Source organism: Hylobates moloch, unplaced genomic scaffold, assembly GCF_009828535.3.
Source record: "Hylobates moloch isolate HMO894 unplaced genomic scaffold, HMol_V3 SCAFFOLD_18, whole genome shotgun sequence".
Taxonomy (NCBI): Eukaryota; Metazoa; Chordata; class Mammalia; order Primates; family Hylobatidae; genus Hylobates; species Hylobates moloch.
This window is the reverse complement of record NW_026652293.1, coordinates 33,138,035-33,166,001: the sequence shown is the minus strand read 5'-3', so window position 1 is coordinate 33,166,001 and position 27,967 is coordinate 33,138,035. Positions and strand designations below refer to the sequence as shown.

Genomic DNA, 27,967 nt, shown 5'->3' with positions numbered 1-27,967 from the left:
GGTGACGCACACCTGTAGTCCCAGCTACTTGGGAGGTTGAGGCATGAGAATCGCTTGAACCCAGAGGCGGAGGTTACAGTGAGCCAAGATCAAGGCACTGCACTCCAGCCTGGGCGACACAGCTAGACTCAGTCTCAAAACAAACAAAAAAAGTGAGGCGCAAATGGGAGGCGAAGCAGTGAAGTTTGCGAGTGTAGACACGCTCAAGGGACTCATTAAATGTCATTTCATTTAAAAAATGAAATTGAGCATATGTGCAAGCAAGGTTCACACACCCCATTTAATCTTCACACCACCACAGGGTAGTCACTATTATCCCCATTTTACAGGATTAAAACACTGACGCTGGGAGGTTGACAGGGTTACCCCAAACCACACGGAGGAGCTGGGCTTCCCCCGACCTCCTCCGCTCAAGTCTCCCTGTCCCCAGGAGGTGCGGAAGGAGGCAACAGACGCTTGGCCCATAGGTGGAGCAATTGGCGAAGGCTTCGCCCGCCGCCGGAACTGCGAGCTCTCAGCGGGAGCCGAGACGGTGCAGGGCCGGAGAAGCACCTTCACTCCCAGCCTGCGCCCGGATGCTGCGCGTTCTGTGCCTCCTGCGCCCCTGGAGGCCCCTTCGGGCCCGGGGCTGCGCTTCCGACGGGGCGGTCGGGGGCTCCGAGATCCAAGTGCGCGCCCTGGCGGGTCCGGACCAAGGTAAATGCGCAGTCCCGGGGCGCGCGCATGACGCGACTGGGACTAGGCCGGGTCCGGAGGCAGCTGGGGGCCGGCAGGTGGGCAGCTCAGTGCGTTGAAGGATTCGATCCCCAGTCCCTCCCTCCCAGTTCTAGGCGCCCCAAACCGCTCCAGGCCCGAGAGGTGGGCGGCCGCCTTAGTGGCTTCCGACTCTAGCTGGGGGCGGGGGGCCTCTGGCAACCTCGGTCTCTTCAAACCTTTGGGGTTTTCCGACTGTGTGGAAGGGGAAGCGGGGTCCGCACGGGTAGGACTGGGTCCCGCGGCCCCCAGGCCAGGAGCGTTCAAGTGCGCGTTCCCCTCCCCCGCCGAGGGTCCTGGCCCGGTTCGGGGGCGGAGGCAGCGGAGCCAGTCCCAGTGCCCAGTGCGGCAGCGGTCAGAGTGAGGAGGGTGCTTCTCCAGCCGCGCCCCGCCCTGGGCCGCTAGCGAACCTTTGCGTCCTTCTGGCTCCAGGGAAAAGTTCGCTGTTTCTCCGCCTTTTGGCCAAGATCAAGGGTAGTATGGAGCGGGGGCGGGGGTTGGGGGCAAAGTTCGCGGGTCACTGGCAGAAAACACCTCCGATCGCGTGTTGCGTTTTTGTTGTTGTTGTTGTTGTTGTTTGGACTTCTGGAGCATTCAGTGGTGCTGATAACGCTCCTCAGTCCTCTGCTCGTAACCATCAGGGCTAGGCGCTTCTCCTGCCTTGGGTCTCCTCCCCCCATCTCATCCCGTCTCCTGCATTTGATACACAGATGGCATTGTACTGTACATTTCGTTGTATTGCTTCCTTTTTTTTTTTTTTTTTTTTACAAAAGTTTATTCTTAAATGTACAACAGCTCCAAGACAACACTTAATTCCAGCTATAGGTGGCAAAAGATGTTATGGCAGGGAATAGAGGGGTTTAAATACGGATGAAATAAAGGGTCACCATCTCCTTAGGCACAAGGAACAGCTTACTTTTTGCCAGATTTCTTAATTCCACTTGTGGCTAAGGGCCTCTTCCCCGTGGCCTTCAATTTTAGCTCCTCGAGTTTCTTCTGCTCCTCTTTTTGTTTCTGCTTGAAAGCCTTATCTTCCTCGTCCATCTCCTTGGCCTGCTTCTTGGGCTGTTTCAGTGGCTTCTTGCCACCTTCGTGGCCGGACATGCGCCTGCCGCCCCTTCCCCAGCAGTATTGCTTCCTTTTTACCGGCTTGACACCAAGTTTGAAGGGGGGCTTTGCCATAAAATCCAGTTCCTTGCTGCCTGCTGTTGCCCACTGTTCCCAAGTGTGTATCTACCACTTTCAGTGGACACGGACAGGCCACCTAGTGTCCCACTGCACCGCTTGGTGAGAATTTCCTTGAACAGTTGATATTGCTGAACCTTATACCCCCAATCTCATGCTTAGTTCACTACCCAACTGGCAACAGCCCTTAAGACAGTCAAGATTATTCTCCCCACTTTACAGATTAAAAAACTGAGGCACAGAAGGTTAAGTTATTTGAACCAGGTCTGATTTCAAAGCCTGTGTTCTCAACCATTAGGTAATCACCGGCTCTTCTAGTAATTCAGTGACTCAAAATACAGACTTGTACATCTGCAAACACAAAATTGTCATGGGTTAAAGACCTTTAGGCTCACTTGCAAATATCGGGAATCATTTTTCCAAACAAGAATGACAAGTATCAGCAGATTAAGCCTCTGCCCCTGCCAGAGGGCTCAAAGGGCAGGAAAAGTCAGTGAGAGAAGGAGAGACAGAAACCAAGATGACAGTGCGGAGGAGGCATGGGGACGAGATCACACAAGGAACCCTCACAGGGAATGAGTTGGGGTCATTTGATGTTCATATTAGAAGCTGCGGGTTCCGCCTTCCACTGGGGCCGATGGCACAAGAGCACTGTTACATTTTACCTGCTGCCCTTGAGCTTGAGGTTGGGTGGTAAACCATTCTTCACTGTTCTTAGCAGCTTTATTTCTCATAGAGTCACGTGTTGCTTAACAACGGGACTACATTCTGAGAAATGCATTATTAGGTGATTGTGGTCATTGTGGGAGCATCACAGAGTGCACCTACACAGTCCTAGATGGGGTAGCCTACTGCACACTGAGGCTACGTGGTGGATAGCCTGTTGCTCCTAGAATACAAACCTGGACAGCATGGTACTGGGCTGAATACTGTAGGCAACTGTAACACAATGGTAAATGTGTATCTGAACATAGAAAAGACACAGTAAAAATACAGTCTAAAAGATTTTTTAAATAGTACACCTGTATTGGGCAGTTACCATAAACGGAGCTTGCGGGACTGGAAGCTGCACTGGGTGAGTCAGCGAGTGAATAGTGAGTGAATGTGAAGGCCTAGGACAGCAGGGACTGGTTTGGCACCAGGGACTGTTTTCATGAAAGACAGTTTTTCCACGGACTTGCGGGGGGCCAGATGGTTTGGGGATGAAACTGTTCCACCTCAGATGATCAGGCATTAGATTCTCATAAGGAGCTCGCAACAACCTAGATCCCTCACATGCACAGTTCACAATAGGGTTCTCACTCCTATGAGATTCTGATGCCACCACTGATCTGATAGGAGGTGGAACTCAGGTGGTAATTCAAGCCATGGGGAGCTGCTGTAAATACAGATGAAGCTGCTCACCTCCTGCTGTGTGGCCCAGTTCCTAGCAGGCCACAGACTGGGATGGGTCCACAGCCCGCGGGTTGGGGACCCCTGGCCTAGGACATTACTGTACACTACTGTAGACTCTATAACACTGTACACCTAGGCTACACTAAATTTGCTTTACAAATGTTTCTTTCTTCAATGATAAATTAACCTTAGCTTACTCTGTTTTTACTTTATAAACTTTTCAATTTTTTCAACTTTTGACTCTTTTGTAGTAACAACTTAAAACACAAACACATTGTACAGCTGTACAAAAAATGTTTTCTTCTTTAGATCCTTATTTTATAAGCTTTAAAAAATTTTAATTCTTAAACTTTTTTTGTTAAAAACAAAGACACAGGCACACACACGAGCCTAGGCCTGTCACTGTCTTCCACCTCCACATCTTGTCCCACTGGAAGGTCTTCAGGGGTGATAACATGCACGGAGCTGTCATCTCCTATGATAACAATTGGGAATACCTACTGAAGGACCTGCCTGAGGCTGTGTTACACTGAACTTTTTTCTTTTTTTTTTTTTTTTTAATAAGTAGGAGTACACATGGCCCAGGCCAGGTACAGTGGCTCACCTGGCTCACTCTTGTAATCCCAGCACTTTGAGAGGGTGAGGCAGGCAGATTGCTTGAGCCCAGGAGTTTGAGACCAGCCTGGGAAACATGGTGAAACCCCTTCTCTGCAAAAAAATACAAAAATTATCCAGGTATGGTTGTGCATACCTGTAGCCCCTGCTACTCAGGAGGCTGAGGTGGGAGGATGGCTTGAGCCAGGGAGGTCAAGGCTGTCCAATATGAAGGATTCCTGATATTTGCAAGTGTGCCCAAAGGTCTTTAACCCATGAGCGAGCCATGATCGTGTTACTGCACTCCAGCCTGGGCAACAGAGTTAAGACCCTGTCTCAAAAAAATTAAAAATAAAAAGTAGGAGTATACTCTAAAATAATGGTAAAAATAATATTGTAAATATGTAAGCCCAAAACATAGTCATTTATTATCATTATCAAGTATTATGTTGTGGGCCTAATTGTATGTGCTGTGCTTTTGTATCACTGGTAAAGCCAGCTACTTTACACCAGCCTCACCACCAGCATTTGAGTGTTGCATTGCGCTATGATGTTACGACAGCTATAGTGTCACTAGGCAATAGGAATTTTTCAGCTCCATTATAGTCTGATGGGACTTGTATGTCTTATATGTGGTCTGTAGCTGACTAACTAAAACATCATCATGCTGCCCATGACTGTAATTAATGGCTGTCCTTCAACTCCTTAGCTGCACTAAGGTTCTCCACCACAAGCTGACCTTTCCATCCTCCCTCCTCTACCCATGGGCTCATTTGAAGGTGTGTTACCTCTGTGTTTTGCCCTAGCTGTGCCCTGACTTGGCTCCTCTTCCTTCCTTTCTGCCTATGGAAATCTTTTTGGAACTCCCCTGCTCTGCTGCCCCATCCCCCACACTGTCCTTTTATGTTTCGTGTGTCTGAACTTGTCTCTTTTCTAGGCTGTTAGCTCTTTGAGAGTCAGGATTGCCAGCTGGGTCCAGCTGTTATTTGAGCAAATCCTCTTTGTTTCGGGCATCAGTTTCCTCTTCTGTATAGTAAAGGTTGTTAAATCAGTTGTTCTCCACACTACCCTCCAGTGGTTTCTTTTTTTTTTTTTTTTCTTTGAGATGGTCTCACTCTGTTGCCCAGGCTGGAGTGCAGTGGTATGATCTCGGCCCACTGCAGCCTCCGCCTCCTGGGTTCAAGCGATTCTTTGCCCCAGCCTCCCAAGTAGCTGGGATTATAGGCGTGTGCCACCACACCTGGCTAATTTTTGTCTTTTTAGTCAAGACGGGGTTTCACCATTTTGGTCAGGCTGGTCTTGAACTCCTGACTCAGGTGATCCACCCGCCTCGGCCTCCCAAAGTGCTGGGATTACAGGCATGAGCCACCACGCCCGGCCCTTCCAGTGCTTTCTGTTGACTTCTACCCACACCACCTCGCCTGTGACCCAAGCCATCTGGACAGAAGTGATCGTAGGTCAGCTGCTCAGTGGTATGGTAGGTTTGGTAAGAGTGGGAAGGGTGCAGCACCGCCCCGTCCCCGCTGCTGGGGCCAGAAGGGCAATGTTCCCAGCATTGGGGCTAAACCAAGAACACAGGGACCTTGGCTGATTACTCTCCATTTCTCCAGGACCTGGCATGTGGTAGTGCAAATTAAATGTTGCACAATTGAATGTTGGCAGCCAAAGACACCCTGCCTGGCTCCTGGGGGGCTCCCAGCTTAAAGTTCAGACACTGTATTAGGTCCGAGACTTGCCCTAGTATCTGGGCGTTTTACACAAACTCTGGTTAGACACTTCAGTGCATTATCTCTTTTAATCCTAACAATAACCTTTTTATTATTTCTCTTACAGATCAGGAAATTGAAGGCCAGAAGGGTAAAGTGGTTTGCCCAAGGCCATGGGGGTGGTGTGTGGCTGAGTTGTGGCTTGAGCTAAGGGCTGTTAAGAGTTGGCAGTCAGTATTCCGAGAGGGAGATGTAGATGGAGACAGGAGATGAAGCTGAAAGACAAGAGACAGTCAGCCACAGAGAATGGAAGGAAAGAACAGGAAAGCAGAGAGAGGAGTGTCTGCCAGTCCTAGGACACCACGGCTATATCAGCTTTCTATTACTACCTAACAAATGATCACAAACTTTGATACTCAAAGTCACACACATTTATCATTTTTTAGTTTCTGTATGTCAAAAGTCAAGGCACAACCTAGCAGAGTTCTCTGCTTCAGGTCTTGCCAGGCTGGGCTGCAGTCGGGAGTTGTCCAGGGCTGTGGTCTCATCCCAGTCTTGACGGGATCTGCTTCCAAGGTCGTCAGGTTGTTGAGACCTGAATTCACCTCCTATGGTTGTTGGACTGAAGTCCTGTTCTCTTGCTGATTGTTGGCCGGGGGTCACTCTCAGCAATTAGAGGTTGCCCGCAGTTCTTTGCTACTTGACCCTCTCCTTAGGCCCATGAGTGTCTCTAATAAGACAGAGCCTTTTATATACTATAACCGAATTACAGAAGTCACATTACCTTTGCCATATAACTTAACCTAATCTTGGGAGTGACATTGTATAACCTTTGCTGTATACTATTGCTTAGAAGCAATTCACAGGTCCCACCCACATGCAAGGGAGGGGATTATTCAGGATATAAACATGAGGGCCACTCTGGGGACCTTGGATCTAGACTGCTCTGAAGTTTGTGGGGGTCAGGGTCCTTGACTCCTCCTGATCTGGCATCTCTCTATCCACTGCAGTCTCCCTTCTCCAGAGTTGCCCCATTTTCTCTCCTGGAGCACTGGTGCTGGAAGCGACCTTATGGCCATCTGCACACTTCCCTGGAGCCTCCAGACCTGCTGGGCTCTAAGAGCTCTTTGCAGGTTTCTGGGGAGGCTAAGGAAGTCCAGTTTGCCTGAATGTTACAGTTCTTTGCCCCTAGCCATAGTTCTGTAATTCCTGACTGAACACCCTGTCCGTTGAGAGCCCAGAAGCTTTCATTGGCCTTTCTGTGTCTCTGATCAGCTTACACTGAGAATGCCAACTTCATAAACACTGCTTGTTCACAGACAAAGCCGAGGACCCTGGGAGATAATAATAAGGGTCTTTGAAGGCCAAAGGGTTGGGAAACACTCCTCTGGGCACCTCCTGGATTTCAGCCCTGGGAAGACCTGAAATGTCCATCCTGATATTTCGTAGGAGGAGAAACAGCCTAGAAGGGATGATAAGGGTGTGAGCTCCTTCCCAGAGCCCATCTCTCTTCCCCAGACCCTGACTAGATGGTGGGGGGGAATTGGGGCCAGAGTGGGTGCAAGAGTCAGATTGCGGGGGCCTTGTGGTCGGTATTAAGGAGTTGAACTTTATTTTGAGGAAAAGAAGGGGGAAGGGGAGGGATGTGGTCGGATTGGGATAAGAAAGATGACTGTGACCCAAGTGTGGGAAGGAATGTATGTGTGCTGGGAGGGAGCAAGACTGAGGACTCAAGGGCCAGGTGGGTGATCCGAGGGATGCAGGAAAGAGCCTATGCCAGGTTACTGGCTGTGAGAAGCAGTGTGAGCTGAGAGGCCTGGGATCTCTTTAAGAGGTTGGACTAGCAGGCCTCAGTGACTGAGTGCATTTTGTAGGTGAGGTAAGAGCGAGGTGACAGGATCAACTTCTGGGTTGATAGCAAGGTCATTGGCTCACCAATGGAGCAGGACATATCAGTTGAGATATCAAGTAGGCATTTGGCTATTCAGGCCTAGGGTGCAGAGGAGAGCTCTGGGCTCCTGGGCACACACAGGAGCCCTGGGTGTACAGGGGGCAGGCGTGTGTGAGCTGTGGAAGGGAGGTCCCTCCTGCCTCAGCTTATCCTGCTCTCCCTCCGCCTGAACTCCTCGAGTTCTGGAAGGCACCCTGCAGTCCCACACCTGGGCCCTCTTCTCTGCCGCTCCCTCTGCCTGCAACAGGCTTCTCTCCTGGACTGTCCCCTTCCCTGCACCTTGCCAACATGCATGCACACACACAGGCATTCATGCACACACTCACATACGCACCCATGCATACACACTTACATGCACACATGCACTCTTACATCTTTTGCCTGGCCAATTCCTACTCTCCTGTCAGCTCTTAGCTTAAAGGCCACTTCCTCCTCTGAGAACTCATTGCTGACCTTCTATACTAGGGCTCCCCTCTGCCCACTGGAGGCCCCTTACCTGTTTGTCCTTTTTCTCCAAGTTCTCCTCACAAATATTAATTATTTAATGTCTGTCTTCCCTGCTGGGCTGTAGGTTCCATGAGGACGGGCCTTGAGTCTGTCCTGGTCTCTGGAATCATGGTGTCTAGTAGAGGCCAGCACACAGCAAATATATAAATGTACAAATAAGTGAATGAAGAGAATCTGATTGGCCTTAAGGAACTTACGCACTTAAAATAATTGGGCAGAAGAGAAGCAGTGAAGGAGTGCAGAGGCATCACCTGAAAGGTAGGAGGAAGGAGAATGGGGGCCTGCCAAAGCCAAGGCAGATACGTGTCATTATGCATCTGTGTAAACCCACAGAGTGTACACCACCAAGAGCGAACCCCAATGTACACTAGGGCCCCCGGGTGGCGACAGTGCATCAGTGTAGGTTCGTCAGTTGCAACACACGTGCCTCTCTCTGTTGGGGGATGGGGATTGCGGAAGGGGCTATGCCTGTGTAGGGACAGGGAGTATATGTGAACTGTATTGAATTGTATTTTCCACTCCATTTTGCTGTGACCCTAAAACTGATCTAAGAAAATCATCTATTTATAAACAAATACATATTCTTCTAAGAAGCCAAAGCAGAAAACGTTCAAGCGGAGTGTGTTAATGTCAGTAGAGGTTTTTGCCACCACGAGGTTGAGGCAAGGAGAGAAACGTGTCCCTTGGTTAGTGATGTGGCTATATTCATCACTTGAATGAGAATAATGTCTGCTGAAGGCCGGGCGCGGTGGCTCACGCTTGTAATCCCAGCACTTTGGGAGGCCGAGGCGGGCGGATCACGAGGTCAGGAGATCGAGACCATGGTGAAACCCCGTCTCTACTAAAAATACAAAAAATTAGCCGGGCGTGGTGGCGGGCGCCTGTAGTCCCAGCTACTCGGAGAGGCTGAGGCAGGAGAATGGCGTGAACCCGGGAGGCGGAGCTTGCAGTGAGCCGAGATTGCGCCACCGCACTCCAGCCTGGGTGAAAGAGCGAGACTGCGTCACTCCGTCTCAAAAAAAAAAAAAAAAAAAAAAAAAAAAAAGAGAATAATGTCTGCTGAGTGATGGGGCTGGAACCTAGATTGGAGAAGGTTTGAGCGAATGGAAGGTAAGGAAGTGACTAAATGAGTATAGAAAACTAGCAAGAAGCTTGGCTGTTGCTGGTGAAAGAATATTACACAAGTAGGGCCAGGGTTACTGTCTTGCTAAACAGGACAGAACACCAAGCCTCTGTATTTAGTTGCTAATTTCTTTTTTTTTTAATTATTATACTTTAGGTTTTAGGGTACATGTGCACAATGTGCAGGTTTGTTACATATGTATCCATGTGCCATGTTGTTTTGCTGCACCCATTAACTCGTCATTTAGCATTAGGTGTATCTCCTAATGCTGTCCCTTCCCCCTCCCCCTACCCCACAACAGTCCCCGGAGTGTGATTAGTTGCTAATGTCTTGTGACAGAGGATCATACTGATCTGTCACCGTGATTGTGCAGTTAGCAAAACCCAGGCTTTGAGAAAACCTATAGATCAAATGCCCCAGGCTCCTCCACAGATAATCTCTGAGGGAAAGACAGAGTTGTGGGGAGCATGTGGGGATTGTACCAGGATTTAAAAGATACATGGCAATTTTAGAAATTAGCAAGTCTAAACTATGATACCTAAGGATGCACACCTGGGTGATAAAATTATAAAGAAATGGCCAGGTGCGGTGGCTCACACCTGTAATCCCAGCACTTTGGGAGGCCGAGGTGGGCAGATTGCTCGAGCTCAGGAGTTTGAGACGAGGCTGGGCCAGATGGCGAAACCTCGTCTCTACAAAAAACACAAAAATTAGCCAGGTGTAATGGCGCATGCTCATAGTCCCAGCTATTTCGGGGGTTGAGGGAGGAGAATTGCTTGAGCCCAGGAGGTTGAGGCTACAGTGAGCCGTGTTTACACCACTGTACTCCAGCCTGGGTGACAGAGTTGAGACCCTGTCTAAAAAAAAAAAAAAAAAACTCTCCCCCGCCCAAAAATAAAAAAGAAAAGATGAATATGGAGGGAGTTGTAAAATTAAAGAAGGTACATGGGTGCATGTGTGCTTGTGTGTGTGTGTGTCTGTCTAACAACAGCAGAAGCAGGCAAGGGCTACTGTGGTGGTCATTCTTGTTCCTCTCCCCATTTTGCTCCACAGTTTACAAGCCCTTCCACTTTCTCTCTGAGGCAGAAAGAGCAAGGGTTTTTCTCTCCATTTTATGGTTGGGAAAATTGAGGCCCGCCTGAGTGTATGACTTGTGGCAAGTCACTCTGGTCATCTGGGGCAGAGGCTCCCCAGAGCCCAGGCCTCCTGCCTCCAGTCCCCAGCCCGCAGCCCAGGATTAGGCAGAGCCAGCTGCTTTCCCGTGGCTGCCCTGACTCCTTACAGGGATCACTGAGATTCTGATGAACAGACCTTCTGCCCGCAATGCCTTGGGGAATGTCTTTGTCAGTGAGGTAAGAAAGGGCGGGCACCAGGGTGGGCTGGGGATGGGCTGGCAGTATCTAACGGGGTGTCCTCTGTAGCTGCTGGAAAGTCTGGCCCAGCTGCGGGAAGACTGGCAGGTGCGTGTCCTGCTCTTCAGAAGTGGAGTGAAGGGCGTGTTCTGTGCAGGTAGGTTCTCTCTCCTGCCCCCATCTGGGCTCTGCAGGGTGCCCACCAGCCTCCAGGGGTTGGGGGAAACCTTAGATTAGCTCCAGCATGGGACTCATTGTTGCCATTTTACAGATGTGAATGCAGAGACTCAGGGAGGAAAATTCCATTGCCTAGGATCACATAGCTAGTAAGAGGTAGGATAGACTTTAGTTTGAACTTGGTCTCTCTAACCCTTAGATCCTAGTTATTTCGGCTATGCCATGCTTTGTTCTGACCCTTCACGGGGGAAATAAGAAAATGGAGTCCAAGACAGGTGCAGTGGCTCACGTCTGTAATTCCAGCACTTTGGGAGGCTGAGGTGGGTAGACCACTTGAGGCCCGAGTTCGAGACCAGCCTCACCAACATGGTGAAACCCTTTCTCTACTAAAAAATACAAAAATTAGCTGGGTATGGTGGCAGGCATCTGTAGTCCCAGCTACTCAGGAGGCTGAGGCAGGAGAATCTCTTGAACCCGGGAGGCAGAGGGTGCAGTGAGCTGAGGTTGCACCACTGCACTCCAGCCTGGGAAAAAAAAAAAGAGAGAAAATGGAGCCCAAAGATGCTCATAAGGTCAGTGGCCAAGATGGAACTCTATGCCCTTTTGCCTACCAATAGGGTCTCATTCCCTGTCACCAAAGCCCTCCACTGTCCCTGTGTCATTTGGTCCTCACAACTGGGTAAGCACCATGAACTTCCATTTTAGAGATTGGAGGAAAAACGTACACCAGGCCCACAAGTAGCAAGTCAGCTGCCAGTAGAGCTGAGCTGAGAACAGACTCTGAGATGGTGGTCGGGGAGGGGCCGACAGGGGCCACTGTGGATCAGGAGGAGACTGTGGAGGGATGGGAAAGGGGTAGCATGATGCTCAGGAGATTTCAAGGGGAGGTGGCTCAGCCCTTAGGTCTGAGCAGTCAGGGTCAGGGTGCCCAGCCTGAGGTCTTTGCCCTACCCTGGCCTCTTCCTTTGGCTCCATCTCTGACCTCTGTGAAGGTCATGTCATACCTGCTCTCTCCCGTTAGCTTTGATCACTCTCCCAGCTAAGCACAGAGAAGGAAGGGGCTGCATGAGGCTCAGGTCTGCCTCAACTAGCTCTAGAATTCCTGGGCTAGTTCCTGCCCCTCCCTGAGCTTCAGTTTCCCCATCTCTCACAGAAGGACTGGAACTAATCAAAGATTCCAAAGGCTTTCCCAGCTCTGACTTCCTGTAGTCTAGGACTGGAAGAGTCTATTTACCCCCTACTCCTGCTCACCCCTGCATCTGGCCTTTGAGGACCCCACCACGGTCACTCTTCCCGCCAAGGCGCTTACCCACCTGCATGCCACTGTATCTTGTGCTCACTTCCGTTCTCTTTTACTTGACCTTTGACCTCTCAGCCTTCTTGGACCTTGCTGACTCTGCCTGTAAAAATGCGTCAATTTTTAATTTTCTTATTACTTACATATTTTAGAAATTGTGGGCCGGGTGCAATGGCTCACGCCTGTAATCCCAACACTTTGGGAGGCCGAGGTGGGTGGATCACCTGAGGTCAGGAGTTCGAGACCAGCCTGACCAATATGGTGAAACCCCGTCTCTACCAAAAATACAAAAATTAGCCGGGCATTGTGGCCAGTGCCTGTAATCCCAGCTACTCGGGAGGCTGAGACAGGAGAATTGCTTGAACCCGGGAGGTGGAGGTTACAGTGAGCTGAGATCATGCTACTGCACTCCAGCCTGGGTGACAGAGCACAACTCCATCTCAAAAAAAAAAAAAAAAAAAGAAAAAGAAATTGTGGTGAAATATAAGTAACACAAAATTTACCATTTTAATTGTTTTTAAGTGTACAATTCAGAGTGGCATTAAGTACATTCACAATATTGTGCAATGTTGCCGCTATCCATTCCCAGAACTTCTTTATCATACCAAACAAACTCAGCCTGTTCAGACAATGACTCCCATTCCCCCTTCCCCTCCAGCCTGGGTAACCTCTATAGTACTTTGTCTCTATGCATTTATCTATTCTAACTACCTCATACCAGTAGAATCATATCGTATTTGTTTTTTGGTGCCTGGCTTATTTTACTTAACATGTTCTTGAGGTTCCTCCAAGTTGTGGCAAGTGTTAGAACTCCATTCCTTTCTATGGAGTAACATTCTATTGTAATGAGCAGCATCCTATTGTATATATACACATTTTGTTTACCCAATCATCTGTTGATAGATACTTGGGTTGTTTTCACTTTTGGCCACTGTGAAGAATGTCCCCAAGTACATTGGTGTACAAGTACCATCAGCCCTCTGCATCTGCAGGTTCCGCACCCACAGACTAAACCAACCGCAGATTGAAAATGTTAATGACAAAAATAACAATGCAACAATAAAAAATAATACAGATAAAAACAACACAGTACAACAGTTTACATAGTATTTACATTGTATTAGGTATTATACCTAATCTAGAGATGATTTAGAGCAAGCTTGTCCATTGTCCAACCCTTGGCCTCTGGGCCGCCTATGGCCCAGGACGGCTTTGAATGTGGCCCAACACAAATTTGTAAACTTTCTTAAGACATTATAAGATTTTGTGTGTGTATGTGTGTGTGTGTGTGTGTGTGTGTGTTTAGCTCATCAGTTACCGTTAGCGTTAGTGTATTTTATATGTGTAGGCCAAGACGATTCTTCCAATGTGGCCCAGGAAAGCCGAAAGATTGGAACCCCTGGCTTAGAGTATACAGGAGGATATATGAGCATAGGTCATATTGCAAATACTACAATATTCTATACAAGGGGCTTGAGCATCCATGGATTTTTGTATCTGAGGGGTCCTAGAACCAGTCCTCTATGGATAAGGAGGGACTGTATCTGTTTGAGTCCTTGCTTTCAACTCTTTTGGGTATATACTTAGGACTAGAATTGTGTGGTAATTCTGTTTAACATTTTGGAACTGGTTTCCACAGCAGCTGCATGGGTTTACACTCCCACCAGCAATGCACCAGGGTTCCATGTCTCCATATCCATGCCAACTTTTTGTTTTGTTTGTTTTAAAAGCCATTCTAATAGATGTGAGGTAGTATCTCATTGTGGTTTTGATTTGCATTTGTCTAATGACGATGATATTGAGCAACTTTTCAAGTGCTTATTGACTATCTGTATATCTCCTCTGGAGAAATGTCTATTCAAGTCCTTTTTCCTTTTTTTTTTGAGACTCTGTCACCTAGGGTGGAGTGCAGTGGCACGATCTTGGCTCACTGCAACCTCTGCCTTCTGGGCTCACGCGATTCTCCTGCCTCAGCCTCAACCTCCCTAGTAGCTGGGATTACAGGTGCCCACCAACACACCTGGCTAATTCTTGTATTTTTAGTAAAGACACTGTTTCACCATGTTGGCCAAGCTGGTCTCGAACTCATGACCTCAGGTAATGTGCCCACCTCGGCCTCCCAAAGTGCTGGGATTACAGGTATGAGCCACTGAGCCTAGCTAGCCCTTTGCCCATTTTTGAATTGGGTTGTTTTGTTGTTTAGTTGGAGGAGTTCTTTATATACCCTAGATATTAAACCTTTATCAAATATATGATTTACACATATTTTCTTCCATTCTGTGTGTTGTCTTTTCTTTTTTTTCTTTTTTCTTTTTTGAAACGGAGTCTTGCTCGTCACCGAGGCTGGAGTGCAGTTGGTGTGATCTGAGCTCACTGCAGCCTTCACCTCCTGGGTTCAAGTGATTCTCCTGCCTCCACCACCTGAGTAGCTGGGATTATAGGTGTCCGCCACCACGCCTGGCTGATTTTTGTATTTTTAGTGGAGACAGGGTTTCACCATGTTGATCTTGAACTACTGACCTCAGGTGATATACCTGCCTCGGCCTCCCAAAGTGCTGAGATTGTAAGCATGAGCCACTGCACTCAGCCATTTCTGTGGGTTGTCTTTGTATTCTATTGATAGTGTCCTCTGACACACAGAAGGTTTCCGTTTTGATGGAGTCCAGTTCACCTTTCTGCTGTGTCACACAACTCCTTGTTCGATGCTCCTCTTTTCCCTTGACTTCCTTGCCCGGGTTCCTCATGTTTCTCCTTCTTCGCTGGCTGCCTGTCCTCAAGTCTTCTTTGCTGGATCCTTTAACCGCCTGGGATTCCGTAAAGTGCCATTTTCCTAAGGGCTGGTACCAACCCTCGCCATCTGCAGGTGCAGACCTGAAGGAGCGGGAACAGATGAGTGAAGCAGAGGTGGGGGTGTTTGTCCAGCGACTCCGGGGCCTGATGAATGACATCGGTGAGGATCTGGGTGTGGGGTGGAGAAGGGGGTTTGGGGGTCCCTGCCAATGACAGCCCCGCCACCCCCACCAGTATCTAAGGAGAGTCTTCTTTCTGTTTGGAGTTCTGTGGTAAGACAGATGACTCACCCAGGGGGATGGGGGAGGATGACTGAGGGCAATTCTCTCAGGGAGTTCTGGCTCTTCAACTTTTGTGTCCCGCCCCACCCTCAGGGTTCAAGCCTGGCCATTCCAAAGCAGTTAAGTTTCCGCAAGCATGCTTTCAAGTTTTGACAACTGCTGTTCCCTTTGCCTGAGATACCCCTTCTTGGTTACTTGAACTTTTACTTGTCCTTCAAGCCCTCCAGTACCTCCTCCTCCAGGAAGCCTTCCCAACCCACCCTCTGAGCTTTTTACTGGAGCACTGATGATCCTGGGTCAATAATGCCTGATACACATTTGTCTTCCCCATGAGACCGAGCCCCGTGGGAACAAAGGCTATGTCTGATTCATTCTGTGTTCCCAGTTCCCAGCACCCAGCACAAGGCTTGGCACACAGAAAGGGAGGTCCCAGGGAGGCCAGCGGATTAGGCCTGAACAGGGATCATCCAGCCCATCCTCCCATTCCTCTTCCCTGGCTGATTCCATAACTTTCCCTAAAGGGAAAATTGGCTTCTGAGATAACCTGGCTGCGGGAAGCAGAGGTGAGCAGAGATTGTGCCGTTGCACTCCAGCCTGGGCGACAATAGCAAGACTCCATCACAAAAACAAAAACAAAAACAAAAACAAAAAAAAAACAAAGAGGCCGGGCGCGGTGGCTCATTCCTGTAATCCCAGTACTTTGGGAGGCCGAGGCGGGCGGATCACGAGGTCAGGAGTTCAAGACCAGCCTGGCCAACATGGTGAAACCCCGTCTCTACTTAAAAAAAAATACAAAAAAATTAGCTGGGCGTGGTGGCGCACATTTGTAATCCCAGCTACTCAGGAGGTTGAGGCAGGAGAATCACTTGAACCTGGGAGGCAGAGGTTGCAGTGAGCCAAGATCGTGCCACTGCACTCCAGCCTGGGTGACAGAACAAGACTCTGTCTCAAAAAAAAAAAAAAAAAAAGAATTAAGATAACCTGGCTGAGGTTCCATGTAATGTCCCCAGACCTGGGTCCACTGAGGCCTCTGTCCCAACCAGCTTGCCCCTCCCCAGCCTTGAGTCTCTGTCCTGGTCCCACCAGGGCCTCGCAGGCTGAGCCTTGCTTCCTCTCCACAGCAGCCTTCCCTGCACCCACCATTGCGGCTATGGATGGGTTTGCCTTGGGCGGAGGCCTGGAGCTTGCCCTGGCCTGTGACCTCCGAGTGGCAGGTACTGGGCCAGGACTGGGGGCAGGGGGTGGGGCTAGGAAGTCGGGGGTGAGGGAAACAGGGTGAGTCTGGGCATTCTGCGGTCAGCCACTGTTCTTGGCATCCAACCAAAAGCAAAACTAAGGCAAGGCAGAGCACAGAGGGTGCTCAGACAGAAGCTGCTTCCCCTCCTGGTGCAGCCACTAGCTGCTGTAGTATCTGTGACCTGTCAGAACCTGCTTCCTTCATTTTGGGAATATTTGACCAGCCTCAGAACAATTGCTGTTACGAGCCAAGGAGGTCAAAGAGCAATGGCCAGTCTTCCCATTCTGTCCAAGTCAGATTTATCTACGATGTTTCAGAAAAAGGTGAGCCCCAGGGATAGTTTGTCAATGGCTGAGCTAATCACAAAGGTGCCTGGGCAGGAATACTGGCACCAGCCAAATTTGCATTACTTGTTCTGAGCAACTGAGCTTTGTTTGAAGAATGGGAGGGGACAAAGAAGATAACTGATCATTTTCTCAGGTGACTGACCTGGTGATTAGGAGCAGCCTTCTTGGATGCAGTTAGGCACAGTCTGAATGTCCTCTCTTCTCCCCCCACCGCTCTCTCGTGCCACCCCAGGAGCAACATATGAAAATGTATAACTCCATTCATGAAAGTCGCTTCTGTCTACACAATGCAGGTCAAAGAGAAGGAACTGACCAGGTGTCCAGACACCAAAATACCAGGCTGGTCTAGCCCCAACTCTGCTTCTCACATGCCCATGTTCAGGCGACTAACTCACAGGGTTTTGGGGAAGACTAAGACAGAGTGAATGTAAAACCCACTCCCTTCTGCCCACGTTCACATGGCCCATGCTGAGGGAATTCAGAAAAAGAGACAGACCCGGGGGGGTGCGCCAGTCAAGGAAAGTTTCTCGAAGGAAGGAAGCAGAACTCAGGAGGACATGGACTGGAACAGTCAGGGCAATTTCAGGCTGTGACAAGGCTGGAACGGACGACTGTAGCAGGAGCAGGAGTCACTGACATTCTAGGCCAGGCCAGGGCTAAGCCAGAGAACCTATTAATAGTAATTCACAAATAGATATGGGGCACCTCCTAGGAACTCTCCTTGTTCCAAGCATCGTACCTTGTGTGATCCTTAGCGGCTCTCTGAAGCAGACAGAAGAGGGCCAGCCAACTTTCTTCCACCTTTGAGGCTTGGGAAGAGTGAGACTTGCTGGTGACACACAACTCCACCAAAGGGGCATGGTGAAATAACGGCCTGGGCTCCTGACTTCTGGGCTAGGGCTCTTCCAAAGGCAGAGTCTGGAGAGGCCTGGCTGTGGCCAGACCATGGGGCAAGTGGCTAGAGGGGCAAGTAGACAGCAGAGGCAGGTGTGGCCCCAGGGATTAGCACTGGGGGACTGGATGGGGGAGGGAGGCCTCACTTTTTTCTATCTGAGCAGCTTCCTCGGCCATCATGGGACTGATTGAGACCACGCGAGGGCTCCTCCCAGGGGCAGGTAATCGCAACTACAGCACCCGCCCAATTCCACCCCAACCAGGGTCCTTGGCTGCTTTCCTTTTTTGCCCTCTGTTGTGGGCTCTGCCCTCCCACCTGAACCCTGCTCCTCTGAGAAGTCTTGCTGAGTCCCAGGCTGGGCCTTCTCTGGGTTCCCACTTCTCATGCTGATTCCCACCCTGCTCCCTTCATCCTGGCAGGAGGGACTCAGAGGCTGCCCCGTTGTCTGGGGGTGGCCCTGGCGAAGGAGCTCATCTTCACAGGCCGACGACTGAGTGGAACGGAGGCCCACGCACTGGGGCTGGTGAATCACGCTGTGGCCCAGAACGAGGAGGGGGACGCCGCCTACCAGCGGGCACGAGCACTGGCCCAGGAGATCCTGCCCCAGGTATAGTGACAGCTCGGCACCAGGAGGAGGGCCGGAGTCATGGGAAGGGATGTGTGGGGCAGGGTGTCCCCTTGGGCTGCACATCCATTCACCCAGAGACATATGATTAACCCTCTGTAGAGTTTGTTTAACCATCCAGTAAACACAATCAAGTCAAATTTTAATTTTGAATTAAAATGTAAATTGAATTCCAAAGGGCTAGAACCAAATGGGCTTGAAAGCCCTCTGAATGTAACAGTGTCCAGTAGACCATTCTGAGATGAGATAAATGTTCTATACTTGTGCTTATCCAGTATGGGAGCCACTAGCCAAATGATTTAAATTACAGAAAATGAATGCAGTTCCTCATTCACACTAGCCACATTTCAAATGCTAATAGCCACATGTGGCTTGTGGCTACTATACTATATAGCACAGCCTTAAAATCCCCCAAAGACTGAAAAAGCACGATTCTAAAATAGATACAGAACTTCCAACCCATATTTCTTACCATACTGCCTGGTGGAGATATTCTTGAAATACAACATGTGGGCTGGGCATGGTGGCTCACACCTGTAATCCCAGCACTTTGGGAGGCTGAGGCGGGTGTATCACGAGGTTAAGAGTTCAAGACCACCCTGGCCAATATGGTGAAACCCTGTCTCTACTAAAAATACAAAAATTAGCTGGGTGTGGAGGTGCATGCCTGTAATCCCAGCTACTCGGGAGGTTGAGGCAGGAGAATCGCTTGAACCTGGGAGGCGGAGGTTGCAGTGAGCCGAGATCGTGCCATTGCACTCCAGCCTGGGCGACAGGGCGAGATTTCGTCTCAAAAAAAAAAAAAAAAGAAATACAATATGCAGGACATGTATTAAGCATTTTTTTTCTTTGAAGAGATAGGGTCTCGCTCTGTCATCCAGGCTGGAGTGCAGTGGTGCAATCATGGCTCACTGCAGTTTTAAACCCCTGGGCTCAAGTGATTCTCCTGCCTCAGCCTCCCAAAGTGTTAGAATTACAAGCATGAACCACTGTGACAGGCCAGGACTCATGTTTTAGCCAGATGTGGTAGTTCGAGCCTGTAATCCCAGTTATTTGGGAAAAAGCATTGCTTGAACCCATGAATTCAAAGCTGCAGTAAGCTGGTCACGCCACTGCACTTCCAGCCTGGGCAACAAAGCAAAATCCCGTTGCTAAAAACAAACAAACAAAAACAAAAAGCCAAAAAAAAAAAACAACCAAAAAACCCCTCATTAAAAAAAATCCTCAAATAGCATGGGAAGGGGTGAGGGATAAAAGACTACACATTGGGTACGGTGCACCAAAATCTTAGAAATCACCACTAAATTACTTATCCATGTAACTAAAAGCCACCTGTTTCCTAAAATCTATTGAAATAAAAGAAAAAAATAAAAAATCCTCAAAGAATAACCTCTCAGCATGGTACCCCACAAGGGTACCATGCTCAGTAGGGAGCAGGTTAGGCCCTGCCCAGGTGCAACCCTACCAGCTCCAGGGCCCAAAGCCCTCAGCAGGGATATCTGGGATCTGGCTGTCTGGGGTCTCCAAGGCCCTGCGAGGGTCTGCTGGCTTCTCCCAACTCTCAGGGGGCCCAGGATAGAGGGAGTTGAGTAGAGGAGATCCCAAATTTCCATAAAGATTAAAAGTGGCTTAAATGGAGCTAAGTTAGACTAATTTATAATAAATTTGTCTTAGCCTATAATGCCAGGTACCTTAATATAGTGTCTCAGCTCTGAGAATAATCCAGTTGAACTGATTATCCCCATTTTATTTGTGAGAAAACCCATAAAAGTTCAGTGACTTGCTCATCAAGGTCACAAAGAGTGATTGCAGTATTAGAAAAAAAAAACCACTGGTATTTTGGCATTTATTTTGCACAATACAGAATGCGATATAAAAAAGGTATTTTAAGAGAGCAAAATATGTACAAAATTTTAAAAACTGAAACTAAATATTTAATGTATTTCAAATACAAAAATTTACAAACATGTCACAAAACAAAGTTAACCATACATCATTTTAATATTGACATATATTGAATTAATCATATAAAAGTAACCATTTTGGCTTGGCATGGTGGCTCACGCCTGTAATCCCAGCACTTTGGGAGGCTGAGGTGGGACCAGCCTGGGCAACATAGTGAGACCTCGTTTGTATTAAAAAAGAAAAGAAGCTGGGTGCAGTGGCTCATTGCTGTAATCCCAGCACTTTGGGAGGTCAAGACAGGCGGATCACTTGATGCCAGCAGTTTGAGACCAGCCTGGCCAACATGGCAAAACCCATCTTTACTAAAATTACAAAATTTAGCTGGGCATGGTGGCTCATGCCTGTAATTACAGCTACTCAGGAGGCTGAGGCACGAGAATTACTTGAGCCTGGGAGGTGGAGGTTGCAGTGAGCCAAGATCGCACCACTGCACTCCAGCCCAAGTGACAGAGCAAGATTCTGTTAATAAAATAGTATAATTTTGAACAAAAATCCTTTCTTTCCTGTCTCTCAAATGTAAATAATCCTAATACTTCTTAAAACAGATCTTCTTTAATTTGGAGATGAGGGACTATAGCTTTTTGAAAGCATTTGTTTTGTCTTTTTTTTTTTTTAAGTTTCATCATATATAAATGAAGAGTCTGATGCTATTGCCTAGACAATATTAATGCCGTCAAGTTTCTATTATACTTGGTTAGAAAGTCTCTGAACTAATACAGAACTCTGGGTCACTCAATGGAGTGGCTGATTGCAGCTTCCATATCTAGACCTGTAGACTATAGGGTTTGTCTTTTTGCATTAACTAAATAACAATCACAAAATAATTCAGATTTCCAAATATACTAAAATATTGGTACTATATAATTATTGATATTTTCAGTACTGAAAAGTGGCTTTGTATACCGAAACACCAGTCTACCAAAAACAGGTACTGGAATGAGTAATCCCAGAGCTGAGACCTTCTGGGTCAGCCTGAAAAACAAAACTTCAACTTCCACCTATGTTACTGGGTGCTCAGAATAAAGGTTTCCGGATAGGAGAGGGCCAGGGATGGTGTAGATGGCCACCATCTAGTGGACAAACCACTCTGATAGGGTAGCAAATGGTTCCAGAGTTTTCTCAGCCCAGAAAAAAACTGTCAATATCTACAGTTTGCATCAGATTTCCTTCTTAAATAGTAAATACACATTACACTTTGAGAAATGGATTCAGCTGTGCTTTTTTTCTTTTCTTTTTAGAGACAGGATCTTGCTCTGTTGCCCAGGCTGGAGTGCAGTGGCACGATCATAGCTCACCACAGCCTTGAAGCCCTGGGCCTGAGCAGTCCTTCCACCTCAGCCTCTGAATAGCTGGGACTACAGGTGCAAGCTACTGACTTGGCTAGAATTTGGCTGTTTTCACTCACAAACATATGTACATACCGTTTTTAACCTTAATAAAAGGTTACTTTTTTTTTTTGTTTTGAGACAGGGTCTGGCTCTGTTGCCCAAGCTGGAGTGCAGTGGCATGATCACAGCTCACTGGAGCATTGACCTCCCAGGCTCAAGTGATCCTTCCACCTAAGACTACTGAGTAGCTGAGACTACAGGTGCAAGTCACCACGCCCAGCTAATTTTTTATTTTTTGTAGAGATGGGATCTCACGATGATGCCCAGGCTGGTCTCAAACTCTTTGGGCTCAAGCAATCCTCCTGCCTCAGCCTCTCAAAGCCCTGTGATTACAGGTGTAAGCCACTGCACCTGGCCAAGATTACTTCCTTTATTGGGTAGTTACCTAAATAGTAACACATACGGCAAGCAAATCTAAAAGAACAGAGGAGTAAGAAGGGCAAAGGTAAAAATCAAAGGCAAGACGACCAGCTAGTCCTGGTTTACCTGTGACTATCCCAGTTTTAAAAGTGGAAGTCCCACATCCCAGTAACCCATCAGTCACAAGCAAACCCAAACAGCTCTTCATTTCCCAATCCCTCTCTCTCCCCAGATCATCACTATTAAGTTTCCATACTCTTCCAGAAATTTCCATTGTATATGGAAGGATGTGTATTATGCACATATGCTTACATATTTAAATAAATTCCTTTTAATGGCTTAGAGGACAAGAAATATCTTTCGAGGCTAATCTGGTTCTAACAAATTTTAAAAACAAAATTTAAATATGCATAGTAAGGAATTCAAACATGGAAGAATATAAAACAAAACCTTCACTTTATATAACAAAACATTTATAAACCTTCGTTTGAATCTTCCGTGTTTGAATCCTTTGCTCCATTTCTCCCTAAAGGTATGTCGTACAAATATTTTATGCAAATTGTATCATAATATACATACTACGATGCACCCTTTTTTTTTTTAATTGAGATGGAGTCTTGCTCTGTTGCCCAGGCTGGAGTGCAGTGGCACAATCTGGGCTCGCTGCAACCTCCGCCTCCCAGGTTCAAGCAATTCTCCTGCCTTAGCCTCCCGAGTAGCTGGGTTTACAGGCACCTGCCACCGCAGCCAGCTAATTTTTGTATTTCTAGTAGAGATGAAGTTTCGCCATGTTGGCCAGGCTTGTCTTGAAATACCAACCTCAAGTGATCCCCCCCGCCTTGGCCTCCCAAAGTGTTGGATTACAGGCGTGACCCACCATGCCCGGCCTGCTTTTTTTATTTAGTATCTTTTGGAGATTTTTCCATTTCAGTACATAACTGACCTCATTCTTTTCAACAACTGTACACTCTCATTCGTGGTAGGGATGTGCTGTCATTTAACCAGTACTCTAACAATAAATCTTCCTGTTGTTCCTTTTTGCTACCACAAGACAGCTGGAGTGAATATACAAGTGCCTATGGGAGCCACAGCTCAGAGAGCATGCACACCAGCATTTTGCCAGTTTTTGCCAAATTGCTCTCCTGTGGCATACTCTTTTACTTTTCTATCAATAATGTATGTAAATACTGGTTTCCCCAGTCTCGGCAGTAGTAGGCATACTGATATTTTAGTATTTGCTGGTCTGAAGTGAAAAGGCACAGTACCTCACTGTTTTGATTTGCCTTTCAAGCCTGTAGCAGCTGCTGGACATCCTTCACGTTCATACTTCTTTTCCGGTGAAGGACCTTTACATACTCTTTTGTAAATGGTTTAAAAGTTACTTTATACTAACTTTTTTGTAAATCAAGGAAATTCATCTGTCATAAGCACTGCAATTCTTTTTCCCAGTGGTTTTTTTTTTTTTTTTTCTCTTTTTTGAGACAGAGTCTCACTCTGTCGCCCAGGCTGAAGTGCAGTGGCCCGATCTCGGCTCACTGCAGCCTCCGCCTCCCAGGTTCAAGCATCCTGCCTCAGCCTCCCATGTAGCTGGGATTACAGGGGCCCACCACTACGCCCGGCTAATTTTTGTATTTTTATTAGAGATGGGGTTTCACCATGTTGGCCAGGCTGGTCTCAAACTCCTGACCTCAAGTAATCCACCCGCCTCAGCCTTCCAAAGTGTTGGGATTACAGGCGTGAGCCACCGCACCCAGCCGTTTTTTCCCAGTTTTTTGTCTTTTTTTTTTTTTTGAGACGGAGTCTCACTCTGTCGCCCAGGCTGGAGTGCAGTGGTGCAATCTCGGGTCACTGCAAGCTCCACCTCCCAGGCTCACGCCATTCTCCTGCCTCAGCCTCCCAAGTAGCTGGGACTACAGGCGCCTCCCACCAGGCCCGGCTAATTTTTTGTATTTTCAGTAGAGACGGGGTTTCACTGTGTTAGCCAGGATGATCTTGATCTCCTGACCTCGTGATCCGCCTGCCTCGGCCTCCCAAAGTGCTGGGATTACAGGCGTGAGCCACCGTGCCCGGCCTACTTTTGTCTTTTAGTCATGGTGTTTTTCCCAATTGGAAGTTCTTCATTTTTATGTAGCTAGCATTTTCATTTGTAGTTTTTATGCTAATAGACTTTAAAAATTGACTTTTCCTGAGAAAGTTTTATAAACACTTCAAATAATATGATAAAAGAAGTAATTCCTCCTTGCCTGGAAGTGGGGCTGAGACTGGAGTGCTAGGGCTGGTGTAGAACCAAGGCCAGTGACAAGCAGACACTGTTGCTTCTATGTGGCTGTATTAAAATGCACCCGCCCCTCCGCACTGCCCCACAGACCAGGATTTCAACACAGCCCTGTCGACTTGAAAGCCCAAGTTCCTAACCCTGACTTTGTTTCACTCTGCTGGGGTAAAACCTGCTTACCGCAGAGGCTGGCATTTGCTGAAATGAGGTCGAGGAAGTGGGAAAGGTGGTTGGGAGTCCAATCCAAGTCTCACCAATGATTGGATAAACACAGCCAAGTGCTTCACCTCCCTGCACTGCAATCTCACAGCTGTAAAATCACAGCTGGGTGATCAGTGATGACACCAGCCTGGAAGTGTGGGTAGCACCATTAGATGAGTCTGTGGGGAGGAAAGCACTTTGTAAACTAGTTATGTTGTGCATGTTGGAAGGATGGGCTGAATAACAAGAAACCCCGGGATCAGAGTCTGGCTTCTCTCATGATAGAAAAAGAACCTCAGCTAACAGGTTATAGGACTAACGCTAAAGAAACGTGTCAGCAGAATGGCTGGAACTAGACCCAGACATCTGCCTCCCTCCTTCAAAACAAAGCTGTGCACCTCAGACCTGCAACTATCAGCCTTGATCCCCTCCCCAACCAAGACTTTGCTTTTCCCCAGGCCCCCATTGCTGTGCGGCTGGGCAAAGTAGCCATTGACCGAGGAATGGAGGTGAGAGGGTTTTGGGTTGGGACTTGGGTCCACTAAGGTTGGTCATGGCTGGGACACAGTGCTTTCAGAGCTCAGACAGCACAGCTGGAAAGAACTCAGGAAGTGGACTCTTCTAACAGACTTTGACTCTGACCTCGTGCTCTACCTCAGTTTACACATCTGCGAATTGGAAGTTTGGCCAGATGATATTACTGTTTACATTCTATCCTCATCTTTCTCCCTTGGAGAGAGGATGAGATTGAGGTTAAGAAGGGGTAAATGATTTGCCCAAGGTCTCAGAGGAAGTGAGTAGAAAGAACCTGGGTCTGTGTGGCTGCCAGTCCATGCTGCAAGATTTGTGCTGGCAGTCAGTAATGTGGCCTCAGGGCAGGGCTTGGGGTGCTGCCTTGGGTGTGGCTAATCCATCTGTCCACCTCAACTCTCCCATCTATTCACTCATCACACACTGAATCCAGACCAAAGCTGGGAATTGGGATACAGATGGATGAGTTAAACATGGTCACTGCCCCCGGGAGGGGGCAGATACAGACACAAATCAAGGATAATGGTACCACGCTGACACCCCAGAGAGGTTAGAGCTTTGCAGTCCATTATGATATCCATGTGTGGCTTTTAAATTAAAAGTAAAATGTGGCCACGCGCGGTGGCTCACGCCTGTAATCCCAGCACTTTGGGAGGCTGAGCGGGCGGATCACGAGGTCAGGAGATCGAGACCATCCTGGCTAACACAGTGAAACCCCGTCTCTACTAAAAATACAAAAAATTAGCCAGGTGTGGTGGCGGGCACCTGTAGTCCCAGCTACTCGGGAGGCTGAGGAAGGAGAAGCGCTTGAACCCAGGAGGTGGAGCTTGCAGCGAGCCGAGATCACGCCACTGCACTCCAGCCTGGGCGACAGAGCAAGACTCCGTCTCAAAATAAATAAATAAATAAAATAAAATAAAATAAAATGTTCAGTTTCTCCTTCACACTAATCACAGTTCAAGTACTTGACATTCACATGTGGCTAGTGGCTACCATACTGGGCAGTGCTGGGTTAAAGAATGTTTTCTACAGTTGGACTGTGGGAAGGATAAGAATTCCAGAGGAAAAGTATGGGCAAAGGCACAGAGGAGGATAAGCAAGTAGCTCGTCCAGATGACAGTGAGGGAAGAAGACAGTGTGCAAGTTTGAGGCACTGGGCTGTCTGGGTTCAAAGACCTGCGCTTCCACATACTGTTGTGAACTTTGACAAATTATTTCACCTTTCTATGCCTCAGGTTTCTCACTGTAGAATAGGGATACTAACCCTTGCTGTGAAAATTAAGTTCACACACAGTACTTTTCTTAGAATGAGGCTTTTAAGTGCCAGTCAGTGGGCCCTAGAGGCTGCAGCAATTGCCAGGGCCCAGGTCATAAAGGTTCAGGAATTAACGGGTGACAGGAAGCGTGGTGAGGCAGCCAGATGGGAAGGAGAACTCTTCTCTGGCAAAATGTCTCAGTCTGTCTCTTGTTTCTCCCAGCACTGTTTTGTCATAGTTATGGTGTTTATGAATGGTGTTTCTTCTCTAGGAAGGGAATTCCTTCTCATAGCTATCCCTGCTCATATAGATGTCTGTAGGCAATAGGGTGGGCTGGCTTCCAGTGTGGGTGAAGATGGACAAGGTCAGACCAATCCAGGGAGCACGTCTTTCTTGCAGGTGGACATTGCATCCGGGATGGCCATTGAAGGGATGTGCTATGCCCAGGTATGTAGCAACCAGCCCATGCCTGCTTGTTAACATAGGCTGGGCCAGGCTGGAGGGACTTTGTATGGTACATGACCAATTTAGAAGGTTCCTCTCAACACAGTCTGACCGCATCCATCGTCCCTCAAGTCACCTGGAGTGGCTTGAGGAGAGCCACAGTGCTTCTCTCTGGGACTTTTCCCTCAACCATCTAATGTACTGGGGTTCATCCTGCCCACTTAATGCCGAGAATCACAGAATACAGGTCCTTAAGAGGAAGAACCGCTTCTTTTGCCTCTGTATCAGTTGCCACTGTAAAGGTCAGGGTGGAGTTGGGAGGTCAAGGGCTTGGTTGTAGCCTGCAGGCTGTGTTCAATGTAGGGGCTGTACACTTGGGACTGACCTATTAAAATTAAATCTCTTACTTATGGGTGAGTAAAAAATGCTAATCTCCAGGTTAACAGATATCCAAAATACTCCTAAGGGGTCCTGGGACTTGGAGAAACTAGTGTGAACCTGGATTCAAAGCCAGATTTCTTACTGCAAAGAATTTTTTTCTCTACTGAGCAGCCTCATGTCAGACCACTGCAGATGGCAGCTGAGTTCTCAGGAGGCATGAAAGCAGTGTGCAAGTGGAGGCTAATGCTGATGGGGCACAGAGAATACAAAGGCTGGCCTGTCTTCCCCAGGAGACAAAGCAGCCATGGAGGCTTATACCTTTGCATGCCTCAAGACCAGAGTCCAGAGACAATGGAAACACTTGGACCCTGGCTTTGTCATGGGCTGGACAAGCTTAAGCAACTCTTTTTGGGCCTCTGGCCCTGCTCCCCCAAAACTAATATTTTGTACCTTGTTGCAGAACATTCCAACCCGGGACCGGCTAGAGGGCATGGCAGCCTTCAGGGAGAAGCGGCCCCCCAAATTTGTTGGCAAATGACCCCCATTTTAACCTTCAGCATGGGAGATGCATGCCCTGAAGAGCAGGATCCAGAAGGAAGATTTGTGGCCGGATTGCCTTCATCATTTCACCTCTCCAGGCTTCCGTTTCTTCACAAGGATGATGATGGAGATAAAATGACTGGCGTGATGCCTGGAACCAAGGTGCTGATCCTACCACCTACTGCTACCTTCCTTAGCTTCACCCTGACTAGAAATAATCACGAGGGTTGGGTTTGCTTTGGAAAAGGCCTGTCTCTCTACTTGAATGATAAAGAATTAGATTAGATCTCTCTGAGTCTTGGTATCATTGGCTGTCAGCCCCTGACCTCTGTCAGTTGTCAGGCACTCACTAGAGACGTCAGAAAATTTTAAGATACCCCTAGTTTCTTCCTGTGGACAACAGAGGTAATA

At 48.1% G+C, this 27,967-nt stretch overlaps 2 protein-coding genes across 16 annotated transcripts; one reads left to right on the top strand and one right to left on the bottom strand.

Moving 5' to 3' along the window:
• Nucleotide 1: 1 nt before the first annotated feature.
• On the top strand, nt 2-27,842 carry ECHDC2 (enoyl-CoA hydratase domain containing 2). Of its 15 annotated transcripts, XM_058430904.1 has the most exons (12): nt 2,281-3,013; nt 4,637-4,706; nt 8,156-8,349; nt 10,268-10,566; nt 10,636-10,723; nt 14,904-14,990; nt 16,233-16,325; nt 17,754-17,810; nt 18,010-18,197; nt 24,863-24,913; nt 26,591-26,638; nt 27,477-27,695. In XM_058430904.1, exons 4-12 carry the CDS (start codon nt 10,516-10,518, stop codon nt 27,552-27,554), a joined length of 741 nt encoding a protein of 246 aa, XP_058286887.1. In that variant the 5' UTR covers nt 2,281-3,013; nt 4,637-4,706; nt 8,156-8,349; nt 10,268-10,515; the 3' UTR covers nt 27,555-27,695. The 15 variants fall into 15 exon arrangements, with proteins under 15 accessions (XP_058286885.1, XP_031992994.1, XP_031993003.1 ...); XM_058430906.1 differs by lacking the exon at nt 4,637-4,706 and having other exon boundaries at nt 2,281-2,852; XM_058430905.1 differs by lacking the exon at nt 4,637-4,706 and having other exon boundaries at nt 2,281-2,890.
• LOC116457729 (translation machinery-associated protein 7-like) lies at nt 1,525-2,620 on the bottom strand. Its single transcript, XM_058430907.1, has 2 exons — nt 2,604-2,620; nt 1,525-2,289 (listed from the first exon to the last, which is right to left on the bottom strand). Exon 2 carries the CDS (start codon nt 1,933-1,935, stop codon nt 1,666-1,668), a length of 270 nt encoding a protein of 89 aa, XP_058286890.1. The 5' UTR covers nt 1,936-2,289; nt 2,604-2,620; the 3' UTR covers nt 1,525-1,665.
• Nucleotides 27,843-27,967: the final 125 nt, after the last annotated feature.

Coding starts and splice junctions, on each gene's coding strand:
- ECHDC2 (XM_032137100.2), top strand. CDS start 576: ATGCTGCGCGTTCTGTGCCTCCTGCGCCCCTGGAGGCCCCTTCGGGCC. Junction 18,198..24,862: donor CCCAGGAGATCCTGCCCCAG/GTATAGTGACAG, acceptor GCTTTTCCCCAG/GCCCCCATTGCTGTGCGGCT. Junction 24,914..26,590: donor CCATTGACCGAGGAATGGAG/GTGAGAGGGTTT, acceptor TCTTTCTTGCAG/GTGGACATTGCATCCGGGAT.
- LOC116457729 (XM_058430907.1), bottom strand. CDS start 1,935: ATGGCAAAGCCCCCCTTCAAACTTGGTGTCAAGCCGGTAAAAAGGAAG.